The 24,914-nt window shown below is 41.1% G+C and overlaps 1 protein-coding gene across 4 annotated transcripts in view; it reads left to right on the top strand.

Moving 5' to 3' along the window:
* The window catches only part of PTPRT (protein tyrosine phosphatase receptor type T), a 489,384-nt gene that overhangs the window by 187,262 nt on the left and 277,208 nt on the right, over nt 1-24,914 (top strand). For all 4 annotated transcript variants that reach the window (XM_059480540.1, XM_059480539.1, XM_059480538.1 and 1 more), the window contains exons 3-6: nt 1,658-1,929; nt 6,550-6,631; nt 10,091-10,206; nt 12,868-13,042. In XM_059480540.1, coding sequence (XP_059336523.1) covers nt 1,658-1,929; nt 6,550-6,631; nt 10,091-10,206; nt 12,868-13,042 — 645 coding nt within the window. The remainder of the gene's footprint in view (nt 1-1,657; nt 1,930-6,549; nt 6,632-10,090; nt 10,207-12,867; nt 13,043-24,914) is intronic.

Genomic DNA, 24,914 nt, shown 5'->3' with positions numbered 1-24,914 from the left:
CCACTGAAAGGCAGCATTGCCAGAGACCATCTTGCCTATAAATTTTGTTAGAGTCTCTTTCTCTTCCCCATCTGTGCTTGCATTGCACTGGAATTTTCCAGGGTCTTTACAGTGTGTAACTTTAATAATTTTTTTTAAAAATTGGCTTCCTCCTGCTGTTCCTTTACGAAATGAACATATATCATATAAACACAGGGGGAAAAATTTTCTAAGAGAAAGTTGCTTGTAGCTGTTACAAATTCATAATATATGACTGTTCACAGCACAGAATTGATCCAAATGTTTGCCTGGCTCATCTGAGTCACGTGCTATGGTGAGGAAAAGGGAAAGTCAATAGGTCAGAAGTGAGGCAGGGCTTTTCAAACTCAATCTTCTGTGAACTGCAAGAGGCCAGCACACAAACACATCTGCAGTGTGGCTTGGCAGCAGCGTCAGAGCCAGGAGTGTCAAGAGGGCTGTGTTTGATTAAAAATTATCATGCCTGGCTGCTGACACACAGATTCCCCCCTCCCCATCCCAGTGTTTTCTTTAGTTCTGAGTGTGAGTGTCTGCACCCACATAAAGGAGATCCTGTAACCAGAATTGAATCAAATAACTCTCATCATGTTCTCCCTTATTGCTGACATTTGTCACCTTGATGCATCTGTGAGGAGATGAGTGGAGACACAATGTGCTATAAAATAACTGCTTGATGAATCCAAATGTGAGTTCAACATTGAGTGCCACAGTTAATATGATGCTGACTTCCAGGTTAACAAACTCATAAATTGCCTCAATATACATTTCCCTCCCTAAATTCAGCCTACCCTTCCCTCCCACATGAATTATTGTCCTGTTGCATTATTACAAGTAAAGATGTTGCTGTTCTGACGACATCCCTCACTTGGTTGGGCTCTGAAAATTGGGGTTTTCTTAACATGACCTTCAAATATTCAGGTGCCAGGGTTCACAAATATGGACTGGAATTAAGGGTATTGGTTGATGCAGGCAAATATCAGCTGAGAGCTTGCTCTGTTGTAGTTTTTGTGTTGAATCATAGAATTGTTAAGGTCGGAAATTACTTTTATAGATAATCAAATCAACCATCAACCAAACACCATGCTCACCACTAAACCACATCCTCAAGCACCACATACACACATTTCTTGAAAACTTCCAGGGATGGTTGCTCCTCAGTCCATTCCAGTGCTTTCCAACACTTCCTATGAAGATTTTTCCCCTAATATCCAATCTAAACTTTCCCTGGTGCAACTTGAGGCTGTTTCCTCTCATCCTGTCACTTTTTACCTGTTATTGAATGTGCCTTTGGGGCACAGTGTGCAGCAGGAGAACCTGGCTGTTGCTTGAAGTGGGAACGTGCTTTTGTTTAGAGTGACTGTGTGATCACAAGGTGATAAAATAATACAAGCAAGCCAGCATTTCTATTTTGATTTGCAAGTTATTTAATTAAAGTGGTTCTAGCTAGCCCTGAATCTACTGGTCTATATACCCTGCAATCTTAATATCTTTTCTCTCCCTAACAACTAGCTCCAAACAGCTGCTTCCTTCAGAGGAAGGTTTGTTGTGTGGGTGGTAAAAGGCTGAATTTTCAAATGGAGCTGTTTACACCAAAAATCCAACCAAACCCTCTCTGTTCTCTTTTTCCTTTGCTCTGCAGGCTCCTTCATGATGGTGAACAGCTCTGGGAGAGCATCAGGGCAGAAAGCTCACCTGCTGCTGCCCACTCTGAAGGAGAATGACACCCACTGCATTGATTTCCACTATTACCTGTCCAGCCGCGACCGCTCCAGCCCCGGCTCCCTCAATGTCTACGTCAAGGTCAACGGGGGCCCCCAGGGCAACCCCATCTGGAACGTGTCAGGAGTGGTGACTGAGGGCTGGGTGAAGGCTGAGCTGGCCATCAGCACCTTCTGGCCACATTTCTACCAGGTAGGGGTTTGTGATATTTTTCCCTCTCTCTCCCCTTCGTTAGTTTTGAAAATCGACACCTCCCTCCATGAATTTTCCTCTCAGAATAAATTCACCTATAGTGGATATATAGGCAGCTTGACTATTTCTTTCCTCCTCACTTTTTTCTTTAGTTTTTGGCAGGGAGGCAATTATTGACAAGACCCACTTGTGGTGAAATTGCCACTTGTATTGGCACTTTCTGTGGCACTGTGTGACTGCAAACAAAACAGTTTCTAGATATATATCTATACTTTGTATGAATCTCCCTGGATTAATTTTGGACCTTGGTTCCATAAGAAGGAACATTTTTGAACTTGACTTTGCATCTTGTGCCCATACAAGGGGTGTAAGGACATGAGGTACTAATAAATTCTTGTACCATATAATATGTAGATATTCTTCACTAGATCCTCAGCTCCTTCTCTTTCTAGCACATCTTTGTTTATTCTGTCAGAAGATAACTTTTTTTTATACAAGGACAAAGCCAAGGAATGTAATGGCTACACTATTTCTTAGTTATATTAGTTTTACACCAACTTATTAGTTGTCTGCTTCAAAATTCATGTGGCAACTTTGCAGCCATTGTTTTAATTTCAGTTAGATTGTTCACACATTATGGACTCACATACTGCTTTTTAGTGGTTGAAGGGGTACTTTCATCTTGTTTTATATTCAAGACACACACCAAAAAAAAAAAAAAAAAAAAGCCTGGGAGGTAATTGCATCCTAAACCTTGCAGGAGATTTGATGTCCATGTGATACTAATAAAAGCCATGAGTGAAACAGGCACCGGGATAGAATGAACTATGAAAAGGCAGCAAATAGTCTGTGTATAAAAACCAGCAGGTAGAAAAGCCTCTCTTTTTCTTGCTTCTAATAACTGGGTAGGAGGTCTGTAAAATCTGAGCTGGAGGAAGATGCTTTAATGTTCTGCCTCTGAAAGAGTTGTGGATACCAGCAGAATCCACAGAGTGCACCAGGCGGGCAAGAGGGAAGGATAAAGAGATGCAAATGTCTGGAAAATGGTGTTTTAAGGGCAGTGCACAACTTGTGACTGCTCTGAAGGCACACTGGAGTGCTCCTACTCAATTCATATTAACATGATCCTGGGCATGAAGCAGAATTTGCTTCATCCTTGGTGCTCCACAGAGATAACAGAAATGATCTTTCACCCAGAAAATCGGTGCTTGAAAAACCTGCAAAAGGCAGTCTGATCTCATACTAAGAGGGATCCTGCTCTCAGATATATCAATAGGAGGCTTCCTGAGCCTCACTTAGATCTTTTACAAGTACTTTGGCAGGTCAAGTTTGCTTTTCTTGAGCAAAAGAATCCTTTAAATCAAACAAGAATTTTCTACTGAAGCACAAAACTGAATGGATTGGAAGGCAGCAGTACCTGCCCAGGAGTAGTTCCTTCCTAGAAATGCAAGGGGATTCTTTTTAAATTTGTGATGAGTGAGAGTGATGTTTCCCTCTGGTCATCCTTGTATTTTTGTTCCTTAAGCATAGCTTTTAAAATTTGAGATGTTTCCTGGATATTATGGGGGTCTAGTAGACTGGTTTCAGCCTCTGGTTTTATAAATCCCTTTGTTGGTAGTCCAGTGAGTTTCTACATTTAAGCAAGGTTTAAGAAAAAGTAAAAAGGAAAAAAAGAGAACTTGAAGCTTGAAAAATTGAAGAGGAAAATTATTGGTATTTGCCAGCCTAAAGTAACACTTCTGCCTAAATAAGTCCAGAGGTGGGAGGATGACAAAACCTGGGTGTGTTGCTGCCTGAGAAGTGTCTTGTTTTTCACACTCATGATCTAGAATGTGCCATTGCAGGGCTTGGGTTAAAAGGGACCCTAAAGATCATCACATTCCACACCCTGTCATGGCAGAGACTGCTTGAACTGTCCCAGGCTGCTCCCAGCCCTGTCCAGCCTGGCCTTGGGCACTGCCAGGGATCCAGGGGCAGCCCCAGCTGCTCTGGGCACCCTGTGCCAGGGCCTCTGCACCCTCACACTTGCTATTTATTTGTCAGCTTTAAATCAAAATTGCATTCTTGGAGACCTCTCTGCACACAAGAAGCCTGACAGCCTGTTCTGTATTTTGAGAAGACCATGCAAAACCAACATTTTCCCTAAATATTGAACTCTGCATCAGGCAAAATGTCAATTATCCTCCTAATGCACAGAAACCACACCATCCTGGACTGGGATGTGCACCAAAAATTTAGCCAGGCAGAACAATCTGAAGCTCTCTGCCCTGGTCTGAGGCTTTGTCAAGTACTTTGAACTTTGGAGATGTGGGTAGTGGAAAACTGGGATCCAAAGCAGCTGCCAGAGGTTGTGTTTGAGGTCTGTGCAAGGGTCATAGGAGTCATCTGGCTGCAGAAGCACTTAGCTGAGACAGAAAAACGTGGGGAGATTTATCATGTCTACCCTGGAGTTACTTGTACTTGGATTCTTAGCCTGCAAATGTTTTCCAGCGTAGCGAGAAAAACTCTAATGGTTCTTGGAGAAAGGTAATACGTGTAATCTTGAATTACTGCTTGCCATGAGGATGAACTCAGTCCCAGAATGCACCAAGGGCAGCACTAGAGCCTGCCAGGAAGGTGTTTTTGTGATATATAGCAAGGAATGTTATTGATCCATGCCTGGAGAAAAGTGTTGTAGCACAACAGATGAGCTGGGCTAGGCTGCTAACACAGACATTGTTGGTAAATCACAGCTGCAACGGGGGCTTGTTCAGGGGGAGGGAAACATGAAATGACTTTGTGTTTGCAGACCTCAGGAGCATTTAAGAATGCTTTTTTTAAGAGTGATGCTTTGTATTGTCAGCTGTATTAATTTCTGTGGAGTCCTTTAAATGCAAAACATTATTAATTGCAAAGCATTGCCTGTCTCAACCATCATGCTGCATTTCCAACTGAATTGAAAAGGACATGAGGGACACTGAGCATGAGATTTGCAGAAATGGGCCCCATAAACATTTATTCCTGCTTTCCCCATGCTGGGGCTCAATTCCCAGTTTTCAGGAAAGCCCAGGTGCTTCCATGCTTCTCACTTTGATAGAGATGAGGTACTTCAAAATACACAAAAAGACAATAATGTGTAAGTTTGAACTGGGAAAGGTCTGGGAATATCTGAGTGTAAAGCAGAACAGAATAAAATAGTCAAACAATATTGCTTGAATTGAGAGGAGTGCTCTACTCAGTGGATTCTGCACCAGTGGACAGGGATTTTTTAGAGGCTGAGTTGGTTATTATTAAGTCAGACTGTGCTGCATTAGAGACCCTGCACATGTTGGTAATTAACCAAAGCCAATTCTCTATGTGTTGGTGCTTACTTTTGCCATCCACTTATACCTGATGCCAATGCCTTGGAGAATTTATCAAGTTCTTGACTTGCAGATAATTGAGAATTAGTTTGTTGTGGCTTATGACTTTTCACAACTGTAAAACCAAAATAAGATTTTGTAGCTGAAACGTTGCACTTGAATTCAGGTCTGAAGGGAGTTGCAGTAGAGCCTTGTATGACCTTCCCAGTAAATGTAATTTTTATAATGAATGATATTTAATTGCTAAAGTAATTATAATTTCCATACTAAAGACTCCTATTTTATACTCTTATACTCTAAAAAGTCTATCAAGGACCTTGATAACACAAAACACTTGCTAATGGTTTTTGGATTACTTTATCTTCCAGTGGCTTGCTTCTTCCTAGTATTTCCTGGGCAGCCTAATTGTTGTCCAGTCCCCTCTGGAGGAGAACTTTGGTTCTGCATATTATTAGCACCTGAGCTTTTCTTAGCTTGTCTTTGCCTGTTTTTATGCCTTTTTTTCCTTATGGATGTATTTCAGGAGATCTCACATCTGACTGTGTTTTAAATTGGGGGAAGAGATCTTAGGAAGTCATGAAAACATAAGAAACTGTGTTCTGGAAGCCCAAATGCAAAGCAAAATGAACATCAGCAATTCTGGTCAATTTTCATCCACAGCAATATTTGGACAGTTGAACCTTTTACTGTATTAAATCTTTTGATGAAGGAGATAAAGAAGAGGCTGAACAGTGACAGGCTGAGAATGCCAGCTCTTATTTAGAACAAAAAGAGCTGTTGAACACCAGTTTTAAACAGTTAACTCTGTTTAAGTATTCTTTACTCTGTTTAAGTGTTCTAGTAGTGAATTTTAGAAGTTACAAATGACTAGAATGCATTGACACTGATTCAGGAGGATAATTCTGACTCGTGTAGTGCTTTGTCCAATTTTCCAAGGCATACTGAGAGCAAGATATCAATTTTTTTTTTCCACTTAATGTTCTTGGACTGGTGCTTAAGAGAATATAGGTGTGTGCATATACCCAGGACACTTATTGCTTTTCCAAATCAGAGATGCACAGAGCTGTCTTTAATCCTATTGAATGTTGCTCTAATGCTTTGTTTTGCTTCCCCAACAGATTTGGTGTTGCATTCACACACTGAATTGCCCTGGTATTCCTCCATTGTTAATAAAATGCCTTGAATGATTCAGACTTGGAATAACAGAAGAATGTGGTGACTGCTGAAATTACTGATGCAAATGTTCTTTCTCAGAATTTTCTTTTCTTTTGTATTTCAGGTGATATTTGAGTCTGTCTCTTTGAAAGGACACCCTGGGTACATAGCTGTGGATGAAGTCAGAGTCCTCGCCCATCCCTGCAGTGAGCACTCTTTATTTTTCTGACTGTACCAGCATGGTGTAGGCCACAGTTTGTGTCTAAAGGAGAGATTTACCCAGTTGGATCACCACTAAAATGTCTTGTCTCCCTCCAAGACCCCTAAGGACACTCAGCCTTCCTAATTTTCTATTTTTGCAAATTGCACAAAAGGCAAAGCTGCTCTCAGTTTATGGCTAGTGGAATTCTCTCTTCTTTACTTGCTAATAAACTGATGGTTTTATTGTTTCTTAATCTTACTGCTGTAGAAAACAATTAAAACGCTTCTCATAATACCTTTAGAAAAGAACAACCAAACAAATTGTTTCAGTGTTTCCTTGGTAAGAGGCCTGTCCCAAAGGTTGGTTGGTTTCAATGTATTAGATCTGCTCAGAAAGCTGTGCAGAGATTAAAAATTAATCTTATTCAGACACTGCATTTATACAGGAATAGAAACAAATGCAGGTTCATTACACTATTCAAAAATGTTAGTGCTGCATTTCTTCTTTTGCAGACACAACAATAAGCTGAGATTTATTTACATTTTTATGTTTAAAAAACATTGTGCCTCAGTCTTTGAGCCTGAACTCATTTGGTTCCTTTACCCACCTCTAGTGGGGCTTGGGGACTTTGTATATTTTATGGATGTAATGTACAGGTCCATGTAAAGATCTTTTTTAACAGCCCCCTCTTTCTGGCTCATGGTTTCAGTGAGTCAGTGACAGCTGCTCACAAAAAATGATGGATCTTATAGATGGAGTGAAATAAACTGTTTTTGCTGTGATCAGAATGTCAAAGAACATCTGCCTTTCAATGTGACAGACATGGTTCTGCTCAAGTTTAACAGGACATTTCTGATAACTGCAGTATGCTTAATTGCTGCTTAAGTAAATTATATTTGTATTTACCATGTGCTCGTTGCTCAGGCCTTTGGGTGCATTTACTTCATTAAGGAATACTTACAGTCTGTATTAACCAGATGTTGCTGATATCTGGCAGCATCCAGACAAATCCCCAAATGCTCAGTGCCTTCCACAGTGTGATGGGTGATTGCTGGTCCCTTCACTGGGATAGAGGCCACTATCCCAACAAACCCTGGGGCAGAGCCTCAACAAGAAAATGATGGGATTTAAAGCAGGCAGGCAGGATGCTGTGTTGTATCCCTGCTTAATTAGGTAAACTGATTTTGAATCCATTTCTTCAAGTATATACAGGTCCTTGTTAAAATTAAATGCACTCTTGGTGACTCAGCAACAAAATGTTTGAGACAGAGTTGGTTGGTTGGGTTTTTTTTCAATCTGTTTACAACCCCCAGCATACAGAGCCCATTGCAAGCTGAAGTTCTCTGCAGTGTCTGTAAATGCTGCTCCTGTCTGGTTCCCAGTGCTGCTTTTGCTGCTCTGCAGTGTCAGTCACCAGGGTGAACATCACCCATGTGTTCCCTTCCCTTGCACAGCCTTTGCCCCTCAGATTCCTTTTACAATTGTTGGAAATCAAAACACGGGGGCAGTGAAGATCCTGGTGGCCCTGGAGGTTACTGAAATCATTGGTCTTATTTCTTCATTTTGGCTTTACCTTCACACACGACAAAGGCAGGCAAACCAGTCAGCAAAAAGCAGTGAAATGCCCCTAATGACACAGTAATACAGAAAAATAAATGTATTGCTGGTGCTGCCTCTTGTTTTCCTTTGTCCTGTGAAGCAATACACTGGAATATCCATTTTTCTTATGCTAAAAGCTCCTTGGCTCTGTGGGAATGACCCCTTACCATCACAGCACATCTTGCTCCAGAAGCTGGGCACACCCAAGGACCAGAATGTTGGCATTGGTGGGACTCCACAGCTTTGTATTTGTAGCTGACTTACAGATGCACACTTTAGGCTGCAGGCACAAATATTAGAATTATCCTGAAATATTCTGTAGAATGTTCTGAATGTCACCCAGAGGGAGTTTCCCAGTAATGCTTGATGCAAACCCCTGCTGCCCAGAAAGCAGGACGGTGCAGAGTCCCTGTCCTTCAGGAGCTGTCAGTGAGCTGTGCTGGATGGGGCACAGGAGCAGATAAAAACATTTGACATGGTGTATGAACATGTGTTCTCTGCTCATGTGTCAAACACTTGTACATCAAGTTTCAGCCATGCACGGCCACAGATGCCCACTTCCCTTTAAAGCTGTTTGCTCCAAGCGAAGAGAGGTTATATTGTCCTCTGAAATGGTGTATTTCAGTGTCTAATCATACTAGAAAATGTGCAGATATTGTTGAAAAACACTGACCTTTTTAGGTGTTTTTTCAGAGTATTATACTAAAATTTTTCAAATGATGCACAAACCTTTTTCTGCAAGAAAATAGTTCACTTAAAGGTGTTGCATTTGCTGCTGTAATCTTGTTTATTCTTTTAGTTTAATAGAGACCTAACTCAGTTTGATATTTAATCAAAAAGATAATCCTCTCATCTAGTTTCTTTGTGATAAAACCTCAATGTCTGCATTTTTAATATCACTGGTTTAATTTTGAACTAATGCTGAATTTAGTGTCAGCAAAACATTGATATCAGTGATCTTAAACTAAGCCAGTGATACAATACTGTCAGTTAAATGAATATTTCATTTAATATCTGATTTGATATTGATGAAGCATTATTCTAAAGGTCTAGGACATATTTGATAGTCAAGAAAAGAAAAAGAATAAAAAACTCCTGTGAAAATGGGGTTTAGGTCAGTCATGCTTGACAAGCACAAAAGCATTTGACTTTTTTTGACCTTTTTAGAAACATAGTTTTGTGAAGAAAAGAGATGACTCAATTACTCTTTATAGCAGGCAATAAAAAATTGTGCCAGTGACCATGAACTTGTGATTTGATCCAAATCTGTATTTTCAGAGGTGCCAGGCCACCTTTTCCCAGCTCCATCACCACTTCTCCCTACAGGGAGCAGTTCAACACCCAAGGGCAGCTTTGTTTTGCAAAGCCACTTTTGCCAAGGCTTTGCTGGGTGCTTGGGTGGGTGCAGCAGGGGTGGCTCCTGCCTGGCTCTACCCTTGCCATCCTCTGTGGTGGTGTTCTCAGGGGTCCCAGGATGAGGAAAGAGATGAGGATCTGACTCCATGTTTCAGAAGGCTGATTTATTATTTTATTATATATATTATAATAAAACTATACTAAAACTATACTAAAAGAATAGAAGAAAGGATTTCATCAGAAGGCTAGCTAAGAATAGAATAAGAAAGAGTGATAACAAAGGTTTGTGGCTCGGACTCTCTGTCCGAGCCAGCTGACTGTGATTGGCCATTAATTAGAAACAACCACATGAGACCAATCCCAGATGCACCTGTTCCATTCCACAGCAGCAGATAATCATTGTTTACATTTTGTTCCTGAGGCCTTTCAGCTTCTCAGGAGGAAAAAATCTTAAGGAAAGGCTTTTTCAGAAAATACCATGGCTACAATCCTGTGCCTCTTTTGTCAGGAAAAGCCCCGCATTTCCTGCGGCTGCAGAACGTGGAGGTGAACGTGGGGCAGAACGCCACCTTCCAGTGCATCGCCGGGGGAAAGTGGTCACAGCATGACAAGCTCTGGCTCCAGGTAAAGCAATGGCTTTTTGTGGTTCATTTGGGGCTTTCTTTGCTTTTGCAAGTGAAATGAATAGCTGGAGAAAGATTGGTGGTGAAGCAAAAGGTTTTCATCACGATCCTTTGAAGAGCTGCCATAAAATGCTTATAGGTGAGAGTTTGAGGTTATAAAGTATGGAATTAGGAGACAGAAAAAGGAAAAAATGGCCAGTGACAGCAAAATTCTGGTTTCAAACAAATGCCCATGTACCTGTTAACACTGAGCCATTAAGCAGAAGGGAGAGGAAGTGGAACAGTTCTCTTCTGCTTTATTGTGCCATCTGCTTTCCTTTCACCCTAAAACTGTTCAGCCTGGAGTCAATTGATGTTTTTTAAGAAGGAAATCTCCAAGGTCTGAAATTACTTATCTGGGTGGTTAAAACAGGCAAACCCAGTTTGCAGCCAGTTCTTCTTGCTCCCAGTTTCCCTTGGCTGCATTGACAACTGATTTGGTCTTGTTCCTTTTAGTCACTCACTAAAAGACTAAAACATTCCCTCCCTGGATGTTTTATTTGCAGTCTACTGATGAAACATGTCTGGGTCCTGCTCTTCTGGTGGGTGCATCAAAAACCTTGGGAATTCATTGTCAGTGTTAGAATTGACACCAACCCCAACATCAGCACATGGAGTGTGTGTGTCCCAGTGAAGGACACAACAACTTCTCCTTCCCCTTGAATTTTTCTAATGTATACACTCCCAGCATTACCATTCCAGAAGCTTTTAAAATCATTGAATTCCTAAATGTTCAACTCCTAAACAAGTCAAGAAGATTCTTGTTGTATGTACGCAAGGCCAAGATAATTTGGAGAACACTAAAGCCAGTCCAAAAGTTTTATTCTCAGCTTGGAATGATGTGACTGAGGTTTGATCACCCCATAGTTGTAGCATCTGGGGCAGACAGGAAGGGCCTTTGTAGTCAAATAATTACCAGATTTTATCTAATTTTATAATTGACTTCAGGCATTTTAATAAAATTTAAAAATAACATTTTCAAATCTAGCTTAAATCAAGGAATTGGCTTATCTAATCATAAAAATTAAAAATAGTACTGGGAAAAAGGCTTAAGTTGGTGATACATGTAGTTGGCATTAAATTAAAATTATTTTATGCTCAGTAACTATACTCTCATCACAGCTGTTCTTCTAAAAATTACATTTTTAACCTTAATTTATTTACCTGTGGCATACGTCTAGCACCCACTGAGATATATTTTTGACTTATCTTTGTTTGGTTCTTTCATTAAAATATTTCCCCAGTTACAATTACATATGTGTAAAAACAATTCTGACCTACAGCAATATGAACATTTCCCTGTGAGAAGCAGAGTTGGAAAGAATTGCTATTGTTAATGAAAACCTGCTTTCCATTCTCTGAAACTGCAACATTTAATGAAAATAGCCTTGGAAACACCCCTAAAAATGTTTAGTGAAAACTGCCAAAACAGCAATGTGCTTTTCTTTGAAATTCCTAATAAACTGGACAAATGGGCAAGTCGAGGTGTTTATACTGTGCAGAACAATTTCTGGCTAATTCTTCATATGTCCCTTTTCCAGTTGGAAAAATGTGGTCTGGCATTGGTAGAGAGGTTTATTGGGGAATGTTAGATATACAAGGATGTCTGCTCATCCAACCAATTTATTTAAATTGGTCCAGAATCAGTGTTTTGCATCTGAAAAGGCCAAATTTACAGAATCTGTTCATTTGTAGTGTTTGGAGGTGAACACAAAGCCTTCAGCTGTTGTGTTTTCTCATCCAAGCCGGGCCTCTAATTACACGGGGTGGAAGTGCACAGTGGCAGTGAGAGCTGCTCCTCTGCAGCCTTTGCAGGAACTAATCTTTGAGTCAGAGAATGTCCTGAGCTGGGAGGGACCCCCAGGATCAGCCAGGGCAGCCCCAGCCCTGCACAGACACCCCAACAGCCCCACCCTTGGCATCCCTGGCAGCTCCTGGAGCTCTGGCAGCCTCGGGGCCGTGCCCATTCCCTGGGGAGCCTGGGCAGTGCCAGCACCCTCTGGGGAAGAGCCTTTCCCTGATACCCAACCTAAACCCCTCTGACATAGCTCCAGCCATTCCCTGGGTCCTGTCCCTGTCACAGAGTTCCTACTCTGACCAAGCCAAGTGTCCTCAGTGTCCTGCCCCTCATATGGGTTCTCTCCGGAAACTTTATTCTCTTTGTATCCTTAGGACACACCAAAAGCCCAGATATATCTCAACTATTAAATAGAAATGCAAACTTAAATATATAATAGAATCACAGTTTTGGGTTTGAAAGGGACCTTAAAGCTCATCCAGTCATGGGCAGGGACCTTCAACTATCCCAGGCTGCTCCAAGCCCTGTCCAGCCTGGCCTTGGACACTTCCAGGGATCCAGGGGCAGCCACATCTTCTCTGGGCACCCTGTGCCAGGGCCTCATCACCCTTATATTTAGGGCCCAGCTCAGACAGCCCTGTGGGTTTTCTGAGGGAATGGCTGAATTTTGCCCTTGAAAAGCCATGCTTGTCCAAAACCTCTCCCAGCAACGTGAACGCAGAACTCTGACCACGTTAATCACCCCAAGGAGTGACTCACACACAGATGCACCAACACCTAGCCTACCTGTCTCCATGATAGCATTATTTCTCTCTGCCCCTGCAGCAGTGGAACGGGAGGGACACAGCCCTGATGGTCACTCGAGTGGTCAACCACAGGCGTTTCTCAGCCACGGTGAGCGTGGCCGACACGTCGCAGCGCAGCATCAGCAAGTACCGCTGCGTCATCCGCTCCGACGGCGGCTCCGGCGTCTCCAACTACGCCGAGCTCATCGTCAAAGGTAGGAGCAGCAAACCATCTTCATGCACAAGGAGTGGTTCCTCCCTGTCACTGGCATATTTTCTGAAAAAATCTCTCTGCCCAGGATTTCTTCTCCTGGAAAGCTGAAAAACATCAAAGAAAAATGAAGACAGTAATTACTGATTCGCTTCTCCTGTGTTTTGCTCTTTGCAATGTGGTTTGGACATTGTTTACCAGCTGGTTATTATTTTATTGGTTTCATGTGAATTGTTTTCAATCACAGCCAGGTGTGTCAAGCCTCTGGAGAGAGTCACAAGTTTTCATTAGTATCTTGTTAAGCCTTTTGTCAGTATTCTTTGTCTATTCTTTAGTATATTTTTAGTATAGCACAATATATAATAAAAAATAACATAACATAACATAACAACATAACATAACATAACATAATATCTATTTTATATAATATAATACAATGTATACAATAATACATATACAATATATAATATATATAATAACACACATATATATATAATTATACAATATAGCACAGTAATATATATAAAAAGCATGTGATTTTATAATTTTCATGTGAATTGTTTTAACTTAATGACCAATCACAGCCAGCTGTGTTGAGACTCTGGAGAGAGTCACAAGTTTTTCATTAGTATCTTGTTAAGCCTTTTGTAAGTATCTTTATTCTTTAGGATAGTTTTATTACAGCACAATATATAATATATATATTTAATTTTGTAATATAGCACAATAATAGATATATTTATATATATAATATATATACAATATATATAGTATATATAATTATATAATATATCACAATAATATATATATATATATATATATATATATATATATATATATAACTGTATAATATAGCATGATATCATATCATATATCATATCAGCCTTCTAAGAACATGGAATCAGATTCATCAATTTCTCCTTCGTCCTGGGGACCCCAGAAAGTACTACAGATAACAGTCTATAAAAACTGGCATTCTGTTGGACCTCTTTTCATTTGTGTTAAAATAAGGAAAAAGGGTGAAAGTGACATGAGTTTAAGTTGGTATCTCTGGTATTTGAATTTAAGCTTTGGACACAGCCCTCTTTGGGAAGTTTTGTAGTAGAATATGGTGGCTATGGAGGCTTTTGCTGTAGTCAGCTGAATAGTTTGGCTGTCAGTCAGCTTCACAAGCTGCTTTCCTTTCCAGTATTTTATCAGGCAGAAATAATCTTGTGGTGGAGCATTGCATGTCAGCAGAGACTGTTCAGGGCTGCTGGCAGTAAATGCTGGGATTGATTCTGCTGACACCCTGAAGTCCAGAATAAAAGCATCAGTAGTTCTTGAAGGGTGTTTGGATTTTAGCCATGTTAATTACTGTGATTCAAGAGCCTGACACATGCAAGGGGTGTCTTAATCTCACCTTCCTGAGGCAGGTGGTGAAGTGTTATCCCCTATGCTGGGTTCTTATATATTTATTTTTTAAATCTACTTTGATTTACACCACTGGAGTGCTCACTGACTCTTAGGTGGTGAGTTCAGAAAGTGGCTGAGTTGTTACTGAGGTACTCTGTGTTTGGGGTAAGAGGAATTTGAAGTCTGGGTCTGTTCACAGGATGTAATTTACTAATCTAAATGGAGGGTATGAGGACAGAGGGCAGCTGTAGAAATGAGATCAGGTTGTCCACTGTGCTGCTTTCTGCCAGCTGCTCTGTCCTTTGGCGATCAGTTGCCTTTGCTATGCCTTGGAGTGTTGTGTGGTGCAGATGTTTGGACCACACAGATCAGGAGGAGAATGCTTGTGCTGGATGCCAAGTGCTTTTCATTCCCACCCAGTGATCTTGGGGGAATTAATCTGGAGGAATTAATTCAAGATTAAAAGGGGATTGAGATGCCAGGAGTGGCAAACCTAGGATTGCACCACAGCTAAACAGAGGGAAGGCAGATTCCAGGGCAAGCAGCTGTCAGAGCAGTCCAGGCTCAATTAGGTGCCTGGAATTCACAGAATTCCCAGAATGACCAGGTTAGAAGAGACCTCTAATGTCACTGAGCCCAACCCAGCCCCAACCGCTCAACTCAACCCTGGCACCCAGTGCCACATCCAGGCTTTGTTAAACACACCCAGGGATGGGGACTCCACCACCTCCCTGGGCAGAACATTCCAAAACTTTATCACTCTTTCCATGAAAAACTTTTTCCCAATCTCCAACCTGTATTTCCCTTGGTGCAGCTTGAGAACTTCATGTTTGTTGATACAAACAGGGAAAAAAAATAGAAGAATAAATTAAAACCTGATGTCCAGCAGGAAAGATGGTGATGGCTTCATTGCTGGGTTGCTCAGCAATGCACCCACCTGGAAGGAACTTGAACAGGATCAAATTGTTGTGGGAAGGTCCCATCCTGCTCCTCATCCCTGATTAGGAAGCAGGTGAGGTTAAGTGGCTCATCTGAGGTCAGTTTGATGCCACCCTGTGACACACTGGGCTTCCAACCAGCCTGACTAATTTTAGTGTGAATAATAGCAAATTTGTAATGCATGTGCACAGGCGGAAATGAAAGCAAATTGGAATTGTTTAATTCTGAAGAGATGATTATTGAATTGTAATAATGTACTTGAGCATACATTCAATTAGCCTGTAATTGAGGTTTTGCTCAATTGATAGTCCTGATCCTAAACCTGCTAAATCCAAGCTAAATCTCTGCTTCTCACGTGCTTTCTCTGGATCAGAGGAACATAAAATCACAGGGTGTTCCTTCAAAAAAAAATTAAGATTTAAAATTGTGTTTTAATTGAAGATTTTAATTGAAAGATCTGTTTGCTTCCCCATTCATAAGAAGCTTTATTGGAGTATATAGAACAGAAAGTACTTTACATTTCTCAATTTGAATGAAAAAGTTTGGTAGATATCAAAAGAGAAGTTTTACTTTGAAATGTGGATACTCCTAAACCCCAAATTGGGCAGTAAATACCTGTTTCAGCACATGGAATGATCAATGAAATAAACACACCACCTTGATTGTCTGTGGGCAGCTTCACTAAGAGCAATGTATTATTGAAAAGAAATTACTGGCAATTTTATACAAAAGAATATAACAGTATTAGTTCCAAATTATTCCAGTATGTTTAGTGGCAGGAGATACATTTGTAATCCTGTGAAAATGCTGTTCTCTAGGCAGCTATTTGCAGTATGTGCTAATGCTTCTCTGTCTTCTGGCTTGAATAAATGACAATACATTTATTCTTCTCTTTGCACTCTCCAATCATAATAGGCAGGCCAGAAAAACCTATCATTTCCATCTGCCCCCCTTGCCATCCTTTGGTGATCCAGTGGAAATAGCTCATCTCTATTTCTTCTCTCTCACTGGTGCACATATAGTAATTTAATACAATTTTGTACAGGGCAGTTTAAAAAAAACCCAGAGATTCTGCGTCTCACTACACTGCTCACACCTGAATGGAACATTTCCTGCCTGTAATTTTCTTTAAAGTCAAAGCTGCGTGGCAGTTCCTCGTATTCTGAGCAAAATGTGGGCCTTGCTTGTACAAAGATTGTTTAAAATGCTGTGGAAATTGGCTAGAATGTTATCATTTAAGGTCTGTATTAATGCTGGTGTCCTTCCAGGACACTTGTCACATTAGGTAAGGCTGTGGATAACATTTTAAACTCTGTGGGGGTGTATGGAGGAGTGTTTGCTGTTGGTTTTTTATTCCTTGATCCCCTTCAGGTACTCTGGATGCCCAAATTAATCACTCACTATATGATAGGAATCTGAGCAGAGCTGATAAAGAGGGAATATTACAGCATCTATATCCTATTTTTATCAGCCAGTTTTTCTGAGGTTTTCACTCTCCAGAAGCCTCTCAAAATTAGTTTCTTGGTACCTGTTGCTACCTTAACATCCTTTTAAGGCTCCTGGCATTTTTGTAGGGTCTGTTCTGCTGCTGCAGGGTCAGGAGGAGCCTCTTGAGCCTCAGCCTCTCCACAGACCTCCAAGGGGATGTTCTAGCTCTCTTCAGTTTTGTCTTAGTGGATTTTCAAAGTGTTTGGCTGGAAAAATAACCTGCCTCTCACCTGAGAGGCTTTCTGTCATCACTGTGGTATTTGGGACAGCTCACTTGTGCTTTTATCAGTCACAGGAGGAGCTGGTGCCTTGAGTGACACCAGAGGGAGAGGTGGGCTCCTTGTCACAGTTGTTTATCATTCTCTCTCTAGGTCTCTTCTGGTGTGATGCTCATCACTGCAATTCCACCATCTGTTTATTGACTCACCAGGTACACGCTGAAATCTGCTCCAGTGATTGAGTCTCTTCCTAAAAGCAGGCACCAGAATTTACAAAATAAAACTAACCCCAAACCACAAAACTAAGGAAAACAACATAGACAGAAGCACTAAAAAATGAACTAAATCAACAAAACCTGTCAAATTGTTGGAGATGAGATACTCAAGTGTGAAAAACATGATAAATAATTATCTATTTAAATAAATCCGTATATGGAAGCTTCTCCAGTATGAAATACACTTTGAAATTTTCAGATTTACAGTTTTAAGACAGACTCATCAAGGAAAAGCTCTACAGGTATTTTGCTGTCTCAGTATTTATTACTGGAGTTGACTCCAAAATAGTTTCAGTTAAATATTCAACAGCAGGAAGTCCTATGAGGAAAAAGAATTTTCTGGAGCTTTAAAATCATAAGAAATTAAAACATCTTTGTTCTTGAGCTGAGGCTGATCCTGGGCTGGAGCTGGTTCTACAAATGTCACATCAGGCTCTCCACTGATTTCCTTGCAAACACAAAGTTCAGTGTGGGCATGGAAGTGTGTGATTCATTTGTGTGTAACACACTCTGGAATGTGTTCCTGGGATGAAAAGAGAGTTCCATGTAATCATTGAGGAGACTAACTTCAAAGTTTTTCACTTCCTATACAGCTGTTATGGATGAATATGAAAAGACCCTTTAAATATTTTCTGTATTGGTTAGTTTTTTTGGTGGTTTTTTTTTTTTTTTTTTTTTTATATTTCCATGCCTGATACACAGATAGCTCTATACCCTGAGATATTAATGCCAAATGTGCTCATTAAAATGGACAAATGGGGTAAAATATTGCCCCCTTGCTATCATGGGGTAACATAACCTCTGCTGGTGATGCTCAAGTCCCCATACTTCACCCAGGAGATGAGGTGTGGACATGAAAAGCAGGTTCTGTATTGGAACTGTCCTCTTTTGCCATCAGGCTGGCTGGAAGACCACGTCTCTCTGTCCTTTAGAACTCTTTGGGTGACAAGCTCAGCTCTGTCATGTCTGGTTTAGATTTTACTGTTAAAAAAAGCATTTTTTCCATGTGCATTAATAGGCAGCTGTCAGGTGTGAAGATTCCTATCTGAATTTATCAGGTTCATCCAGATCACAGAAGTTTCTGGGCACCTTTAAATTTATCTGCCTGAGTTCTGCCCATTAATCAAGGCCCTCAAAGCTCTCAGCTTGTGAGCAGGAGTCAGTCCCTGGCTGGAGCTCCCAGCAGTGTCAGGACACTGATAATGAGGTTCCCTTGGGCTGCTGCTCTCTCTTTGCCTCTTTTCTCCCAGTTTATACAAGTACAGCCAGTGTTCACAGTGCTGTGCTGTCAGAAGCTGAGTACAGATCTGCTAAAACACCTGATGCTTGTCCTAGGGTGTAGGAGCATCGGGGGTAAGACAGTGGGGACAGACGGACAGGAGAGATCTCTGCAGCCAGGGCTGGAACTTGGGGTTTATTGCAAAGGGCCTGGGGGCAGGGCCCTGCTGGGAGCTGCCAGACACAGCTCAGAGCAGGCTGAGAGAGGAGAGGGGGGGGGAGGATGAGAGGGGAGAGAGTAAAAGGATAGGAGAGCAAAAGGGGGTAAGAGTGTAAAGGGGTAAGAGAGCAAAGTTCCCGTTCCAAAACAATAAATCTTCTGTGTTGAATATTCTGATTCTCACTAACCAATCTAGTACAAGATACAAATCCTACAGCATTTCCATACAGCCTATAAGAATCATTACATTACCATACTGTGTTACATTTTAAACCCTAAAAACTCCTCTTTGGGCCCCTTCTGCCAAGCTGCAGGGTCTGCTCTGAGCCTTGGGCCTGTCTGCAAGCAGAGGGTGTTGTTCCATCAAAAGGGGATCACCTTCAGCTGGCCATGCCATTGTTTTCCAGTTCAGTAACTGAGGGATCTCTAAGCTTGCTTTCATTTCAATCTCGCTTATAGGTTCCATATTCTCAAAATCTTTTGCCAGATAATCATATTGATAAGGCTTTCCTGTTTCATCTTCCCCAACACTAGGGTGACATTATGATGCTTGTATCCCCAGTTGTGTGTTCTGTTCATGCTGGATATCATGTTCTGTGCCTTCAAGACTGGCTCTGAAGAGTGAAAGTTTTGTTTGTTTTATCAGCCGCTCCCCCATGGCTGGTGGGACACAGAGATGGGGCAGTACATGGTGCTGCTTTTGCTTTTGGCTTTGCTTCTGCTTTGCTCTTGCTTCTGCTTTGCTCCTGCTTTTTGCTCCTGCTCATTAGTTAGTTTAGCTAAGCAGTTCAAATTTTCCCTGGACTGTTTTTCTTTACCTTTTTTGGGACCACTCAAAGCTGCTCCAGACTGGGCCCTGGGAACACCGAGAGTTTGCACCTTGTGGCTGCAGCAGCTGCCCCAGCACAGCAGGGACTGAGAACAGAGCGACCACCCCCAGAGAGACTTTCTGAATTTGTCATCTTTTTCAGAGCAGTGACAGAGTGGTGTCACCCGGTATTGTTCATTGTGTGTGCTGGGGTGCTGTGCCTGTTAAATAAACAGGTTCTTTACACTTCTCTCTGAGGAATCCTTCCCAAACTGATTGGAGGCAGAGGCTGTGTGGGTTTGCTTTCTGGAGGGGCCCCTTTGGAGGCTTTCTCCCAAATTTGCCCTTAATCAGGACATGATGTAACTCTGAGCACTACACCCAGACTGGGAGGTGCACCCAGGCTCTTTGTGAGGGTTGTGCTGCCTGTGAAATATCTGAATGAAGGAGAGTGGCTCTGTCATTAACAGAATGTCTGAAAAAGCCACTTCTTCCTTTATTTCTTTGCAGTCATAGTGCTGTAGGGAATGTAACAATCCCTTTGTTGGTGTTGGCTGGTAATTACCTGAACTTGTCACTGCTCTGTTTAATTCAGTGCAGCTCAGTAGCTGTTGCTTTAACTCAGTTTTAATCATGGGATGGGTGTGTGCTAGGAAAGGAGGAGGCAAAGAGATTACAAGCACTCCAGTTTCTCTTCTTTCCATCCAACTTAGTATCTGTGAAGCCAATGTGGGAGATGGAAGACAAAGCTGTTGTATTGTAGATGTTCAGTAGTATGAAACATGAGTCCTCTCAAAAGGAAATATTTCCCTTTCTTTATGTTTGACTCCTAAAACAGAACTGGGAAATGAAGCCATTTCCTTAAGGAGTGATAAATGTGCAGTTTATAGAAAGGATCCAGTTGTCAGCTTTGCATCCAGTGTCACACAGACCTGCAGTAATGGTCCAGAATATGTTTCCTGGTTTCTCTTGTTTATATTAATCAATAGGGTGTAAACAAACATATTCAGGAGGAATACTAAGCCACAAGGGGTACAAGACAAGTTCATAAACTAATAATGTATTATCAATTAAATCTATATTTTCCCCAAATTTTTGTTTCTCTCCTCAGCAGCCTTTTTTTTGTGTTCCTCTGTAAGATGAGCAGGGAGTGCTCAGGGTTTAAACTCGACCTTGTTTCTAAACCTGGGAAATGATAATTGCTCTCCTACCACACTGCTAAATACATTATATACATGCAAACCTTTTAGTTTCTAGTTAGAATTATTAAGGAGGTTTAAGGCAACTGCACAGAAATTAATTTAGGACTGTTGATGCTCAGAAAATAATATAAAATACCAAGAACACAAAATACCAAGAACACAGCCCTGTGCCTTTGCTACCTGGAATTGTCCTTGCAGGGAATGGCCACCAGATATGTCCATTATCAAACAAACCTGGCAGCTTTTCATTCTTTGTTCCTTTTTAAAGTGCAGATTTTCATGCAAATTGATTGTTAATGATCCTCACCTGACATTACAATTCAAAATTACACTTTTTTTTTATTTGCTTATGACTGAACTTAAGACTTACCACGAGAGATTAGTCACATTCATTGTTAACTCTCCTCTGCTCATCCTTCTTCTGCCTGCTGTATTATAGGGGAGTTATTAATGGGCTTCTCCTGAAAAAAAGGATCTAAAGCTGTTCCTAATTTATCCACCCTGTGGTTACACTGCTGTTAACTGCTTTCCATTCAAGAAAACTCCCTTGAATTGTCACCATTTGTGGATGTTGGTGAAGATTCTGGGATGGTTCAGGCAGATTTGGGCACTCATGGGGTGTAATTGTTGAGCATGAGCTGTTAGCTCAGCAGGGCAAGGATACTCCTTTTGCACCAAAATCTATTTCTTTTGCAGCAGGAAAAAATCCCAAAAACCAAAACATTAAAAAAATAATGTTTTTCTTAGTAAGAATGGATGATTGTTAGTATGAGAATCTTTAATGATAAACCTGCAAAAAAAAGGGTATATTTGCAATACAGTGAGACCTGTTGATCCCATGTGTGTGGGAGAAACCAAAAATTTCCAAAGAAAAGAGAAAACTATCTCTGTAGATGCAAATACCTAAAGCCAATGTGGTTATTAGAACTTTTAAAAATTTTGCAGCACCAGGTGCTAAAGAAGCTCAAATACTGATCTCTTTCAGCCATGCAGTAATTCCTGCAGCTAACAGGCTTTGTGCAAAATCCTGCATTTGCTGTAGGACACTGAACTAAGGAGGAAGGGACAACTTCTGCCCTGAGCCAGGTGCTGATGAATTCCCAGCTGTCTTTGCTTTGATTTGCTTTCATTTTTTGCTGGCAGCATCCTGTGAGTCTGCAAAGTGCACGGTTGGGTTCCTTAGGATGTGTGAAACATGCGCCCAGAGTTTATTTTTATTGTTTTTAAGCATACTGCAAGGCAAGATATAAAACAGTTAAAATCATTTGTTGCTTCTTTATATTGCCCTGACTTACTGAACTCAGATTTCTTTTGTTTTGTGCATCTTGCAGGACTTTGGATTGTGGTGAGGTTTAACCCTTCCTTAAACAATCTCTTTAGAGATTGCAGGTCTGGTGCCACCCACACTCTTCTCCCTCCTTCCAACACACCACTACAGACTCTGCAAGGTTAAACTCCTCTGCTGGTTTCAGAGTTGGCATTTACAAGCTGAGCCTCTAATCCTGAGGTAAAAAAGGTTGAAAGTTCATGAGGAAATAAATGATGGAGCTCTGTAACGACTTGACTAATGATGGGGTAAGCTCCAGAATCTTCTTAGCTTCCAGTCTGGGAGCTGGTAGAAGCTTTTGGAGTCTGTGAGTGGTGCTGAGACCATTGCAGGAGTTTGTGTCAGGAATTCAGGTGAATGGGATTTTTAATGTTTGCATAGCATTTAGCTCTGAATGCTGAGCTGGTTTGCTTTCTGAGCCAGTGGAACTGAGCTCCAGGGAGCAGCTGATGGTGATGTTTGCATTTGTCCTGTCTGAATGAAGAGATTGAAGAGCCTGTTGCAGTGTTAAGGAAAGCATGGTCACTTGGAAGTTTGTTAATTGAAATTGTGAGACCAGGGAACAGCCAGAACTGCAGTTTGGAGTGGAGATGTTGCAGCCCTCCTTTTCCATCTCTACCCAACTGAAGAATGATTCATTTTTTCAAAGCAAATCATTTCCCAGCATCCATTCTTAGCTGCAAGCTGATGAAATACTCCTCTCATAGAACCACCCCCCAAACCTGTTGCACTGCTTTCCAGCTTTGCTCTGATGTGCTGATTTTCTGCCATGGCAAATTCTTCCTCTGGTACTGGGAGATTGCTACAGGTCACACCCTCCCCATCACCCCTGTCCTGCTTTTTTTGTGACTTTTAAAGGTGCTTTAGATCTAAGACCAGAAACCTGCTGAGCAACAGAGTGATGGTTACAGGAAGCCCTGCAACCATTTTATGAATTGGCCTAGGAATTTGAGAAGAAAAACCCAGGATATGATGTTTTCTAGCTCCCAAAAGTCCACACTGCCTGTTGAACAGCTGCACTATTAGAAGGTGAGCAGGAATGGTTTAAAACTATAAGGGAAGAGATTTAGATTAGATGCTGGGATGAAATTCTTTACTCAGAATGTGCTGAGGCCCTGCCACAGGGTGCCCAGAGCAGCTGGGGCTGCCCCTGGATCCCTGGCAGTGCCCAAGGCCCAAGGCCAGGCTGGACAGGGCTGGGAGCAGCCTGGGACAGTGGAAGGTGCCCCTGCCCATGGCAGGGGGTTGGAATGAGGTGAATTTTAAGGTCCCTTCCAACCCAAACCCTTCTGTGATTCTGTGCTTGTGCTCTGCTCTGGTGCCAAAATACACAAAACCCCTGTCTAAAGAAATTATTCCAGCCCTCTTTCTCCTTATTTTTTCTTAACGGGTTTCTCTCCAGTGCATCTCTTGCCTTTTTCTCTCTCTTTCTCAGCAGGAAACTTTCCATCAGTGCTTGTTTGCATGTGAGGAAGATGCAAATAGCTGCAAGACCTGGGCTCTCTCTGTTTGGATCCCATAAATCAGACTTTGCATATGCTTTACTGTCCTATTTATTACCCTGCAGCTACTACTGACTTACATGACAGACTACAACTTCCAAACTGTTTGTTCCCTCAGCAGGGTACAGACACAAATTAAAATGGAAGAGGTTTGGATTACTTGCTTCTACAATTGTCTCTTTTCTTTCCTTCACTTTACAGCAAAATCTTCTTTTGCTGCTGCTGTTTATGAATTTTGACTGACCCTTGTGAACACTGCTGACCATATCCTGCTGCCTTTTGATCAGCAGTGGGGTATTATTGAGTCTTCTGACCCAGATTGCTCATCAAATAGTGATTTATCAGTGTTTCCCATGATTCTGAGGTTGAAATTCTAAATATAAACACTTCTGTTCTTGTTCTTACATTGTTTTCTCCACCTCCCTTTTACTTAATCTTACCTATGCTCTACTTGGGAAGCCTTGTAAATAATTTGGTTTCACTTCTGTCAAGAATATGGTGCTGGAAGGATGACCCAGAATTTTGGTACATTGATTTTTTTGCCTTTTGGTGAGGCCATTCAGAGCATGCAGCAATCAGTCTGCTCATGGAAGGTTTTATGCTCCTTGTCGTAGTCACAAACCCAACTGCTCTTGAGAATTGAAGTCTTGCATTAAACAAGCATTCTATATCTATATCTATATCTATATCTATATCTATATCTATATCTATATCTATATCTAATCTATATCTATATCTATATCTATATCTATATCTATATCTATATCTATATCTATAATCTATATCTATCTATATCTATAATCTATATCTATATCTATAATCTATATCTATCTATAGCCACCAGGATTCCTTAAGACTGTTTGATTGATTTTTCTTGCAGGATTTAAAGTGGAATAATTAGGAAAAATCCATTTTTTGTCTCCAAGATAGAACTTTTTCCCCACATGCATGGTCCTCTCAAAGCCTGTCCAGTGGGATTTGATTCAGCATTAGTTGACACTGCATTTAGTCAAGGAGACTAAGGAAAATCATTCTGGTATTGAATCATCCTCAAATTCACCATAATGTCTTTATAGCTCATCTTTATGGAATCACAGTACTGTTATAGTCTTTAGAGTGGGATTATTGGTGTTTCCTGAGCAAAAAAGGAATTTTAATAGCCTTCATTAGAGCTGTGATAGTTTCAATAGGGACCAGACTATTCTCTCTTCCAGGATTTACTTTCAGCAGAGAGGATGAGAATTGTCTGTGTAGCTCAGCCTCAGGTGTAGCAGCTCTGCACTC

This window comes from Ammospiza nelsoni, chromosome 12, assembly GCF_027579445.1.
Source record: "Ammospiza nelsoni isolate bAmmNel1 chromosome 12, bAmmNel1.pri, whole genome shotgun sequence".
Taxonomy (NCBI): domain Eukaryota; kingdom Metazoa; phylum Chordata; class Aves; order Passeriformes; family Passerellidae; genus Ammospiza; species Ammospiza nelsoni.
The sequence above is the reverse complement of the archived record's forward strand: the minus strand, read 5'-3'. Positions and strand labels throughout refer to the sequence as shown.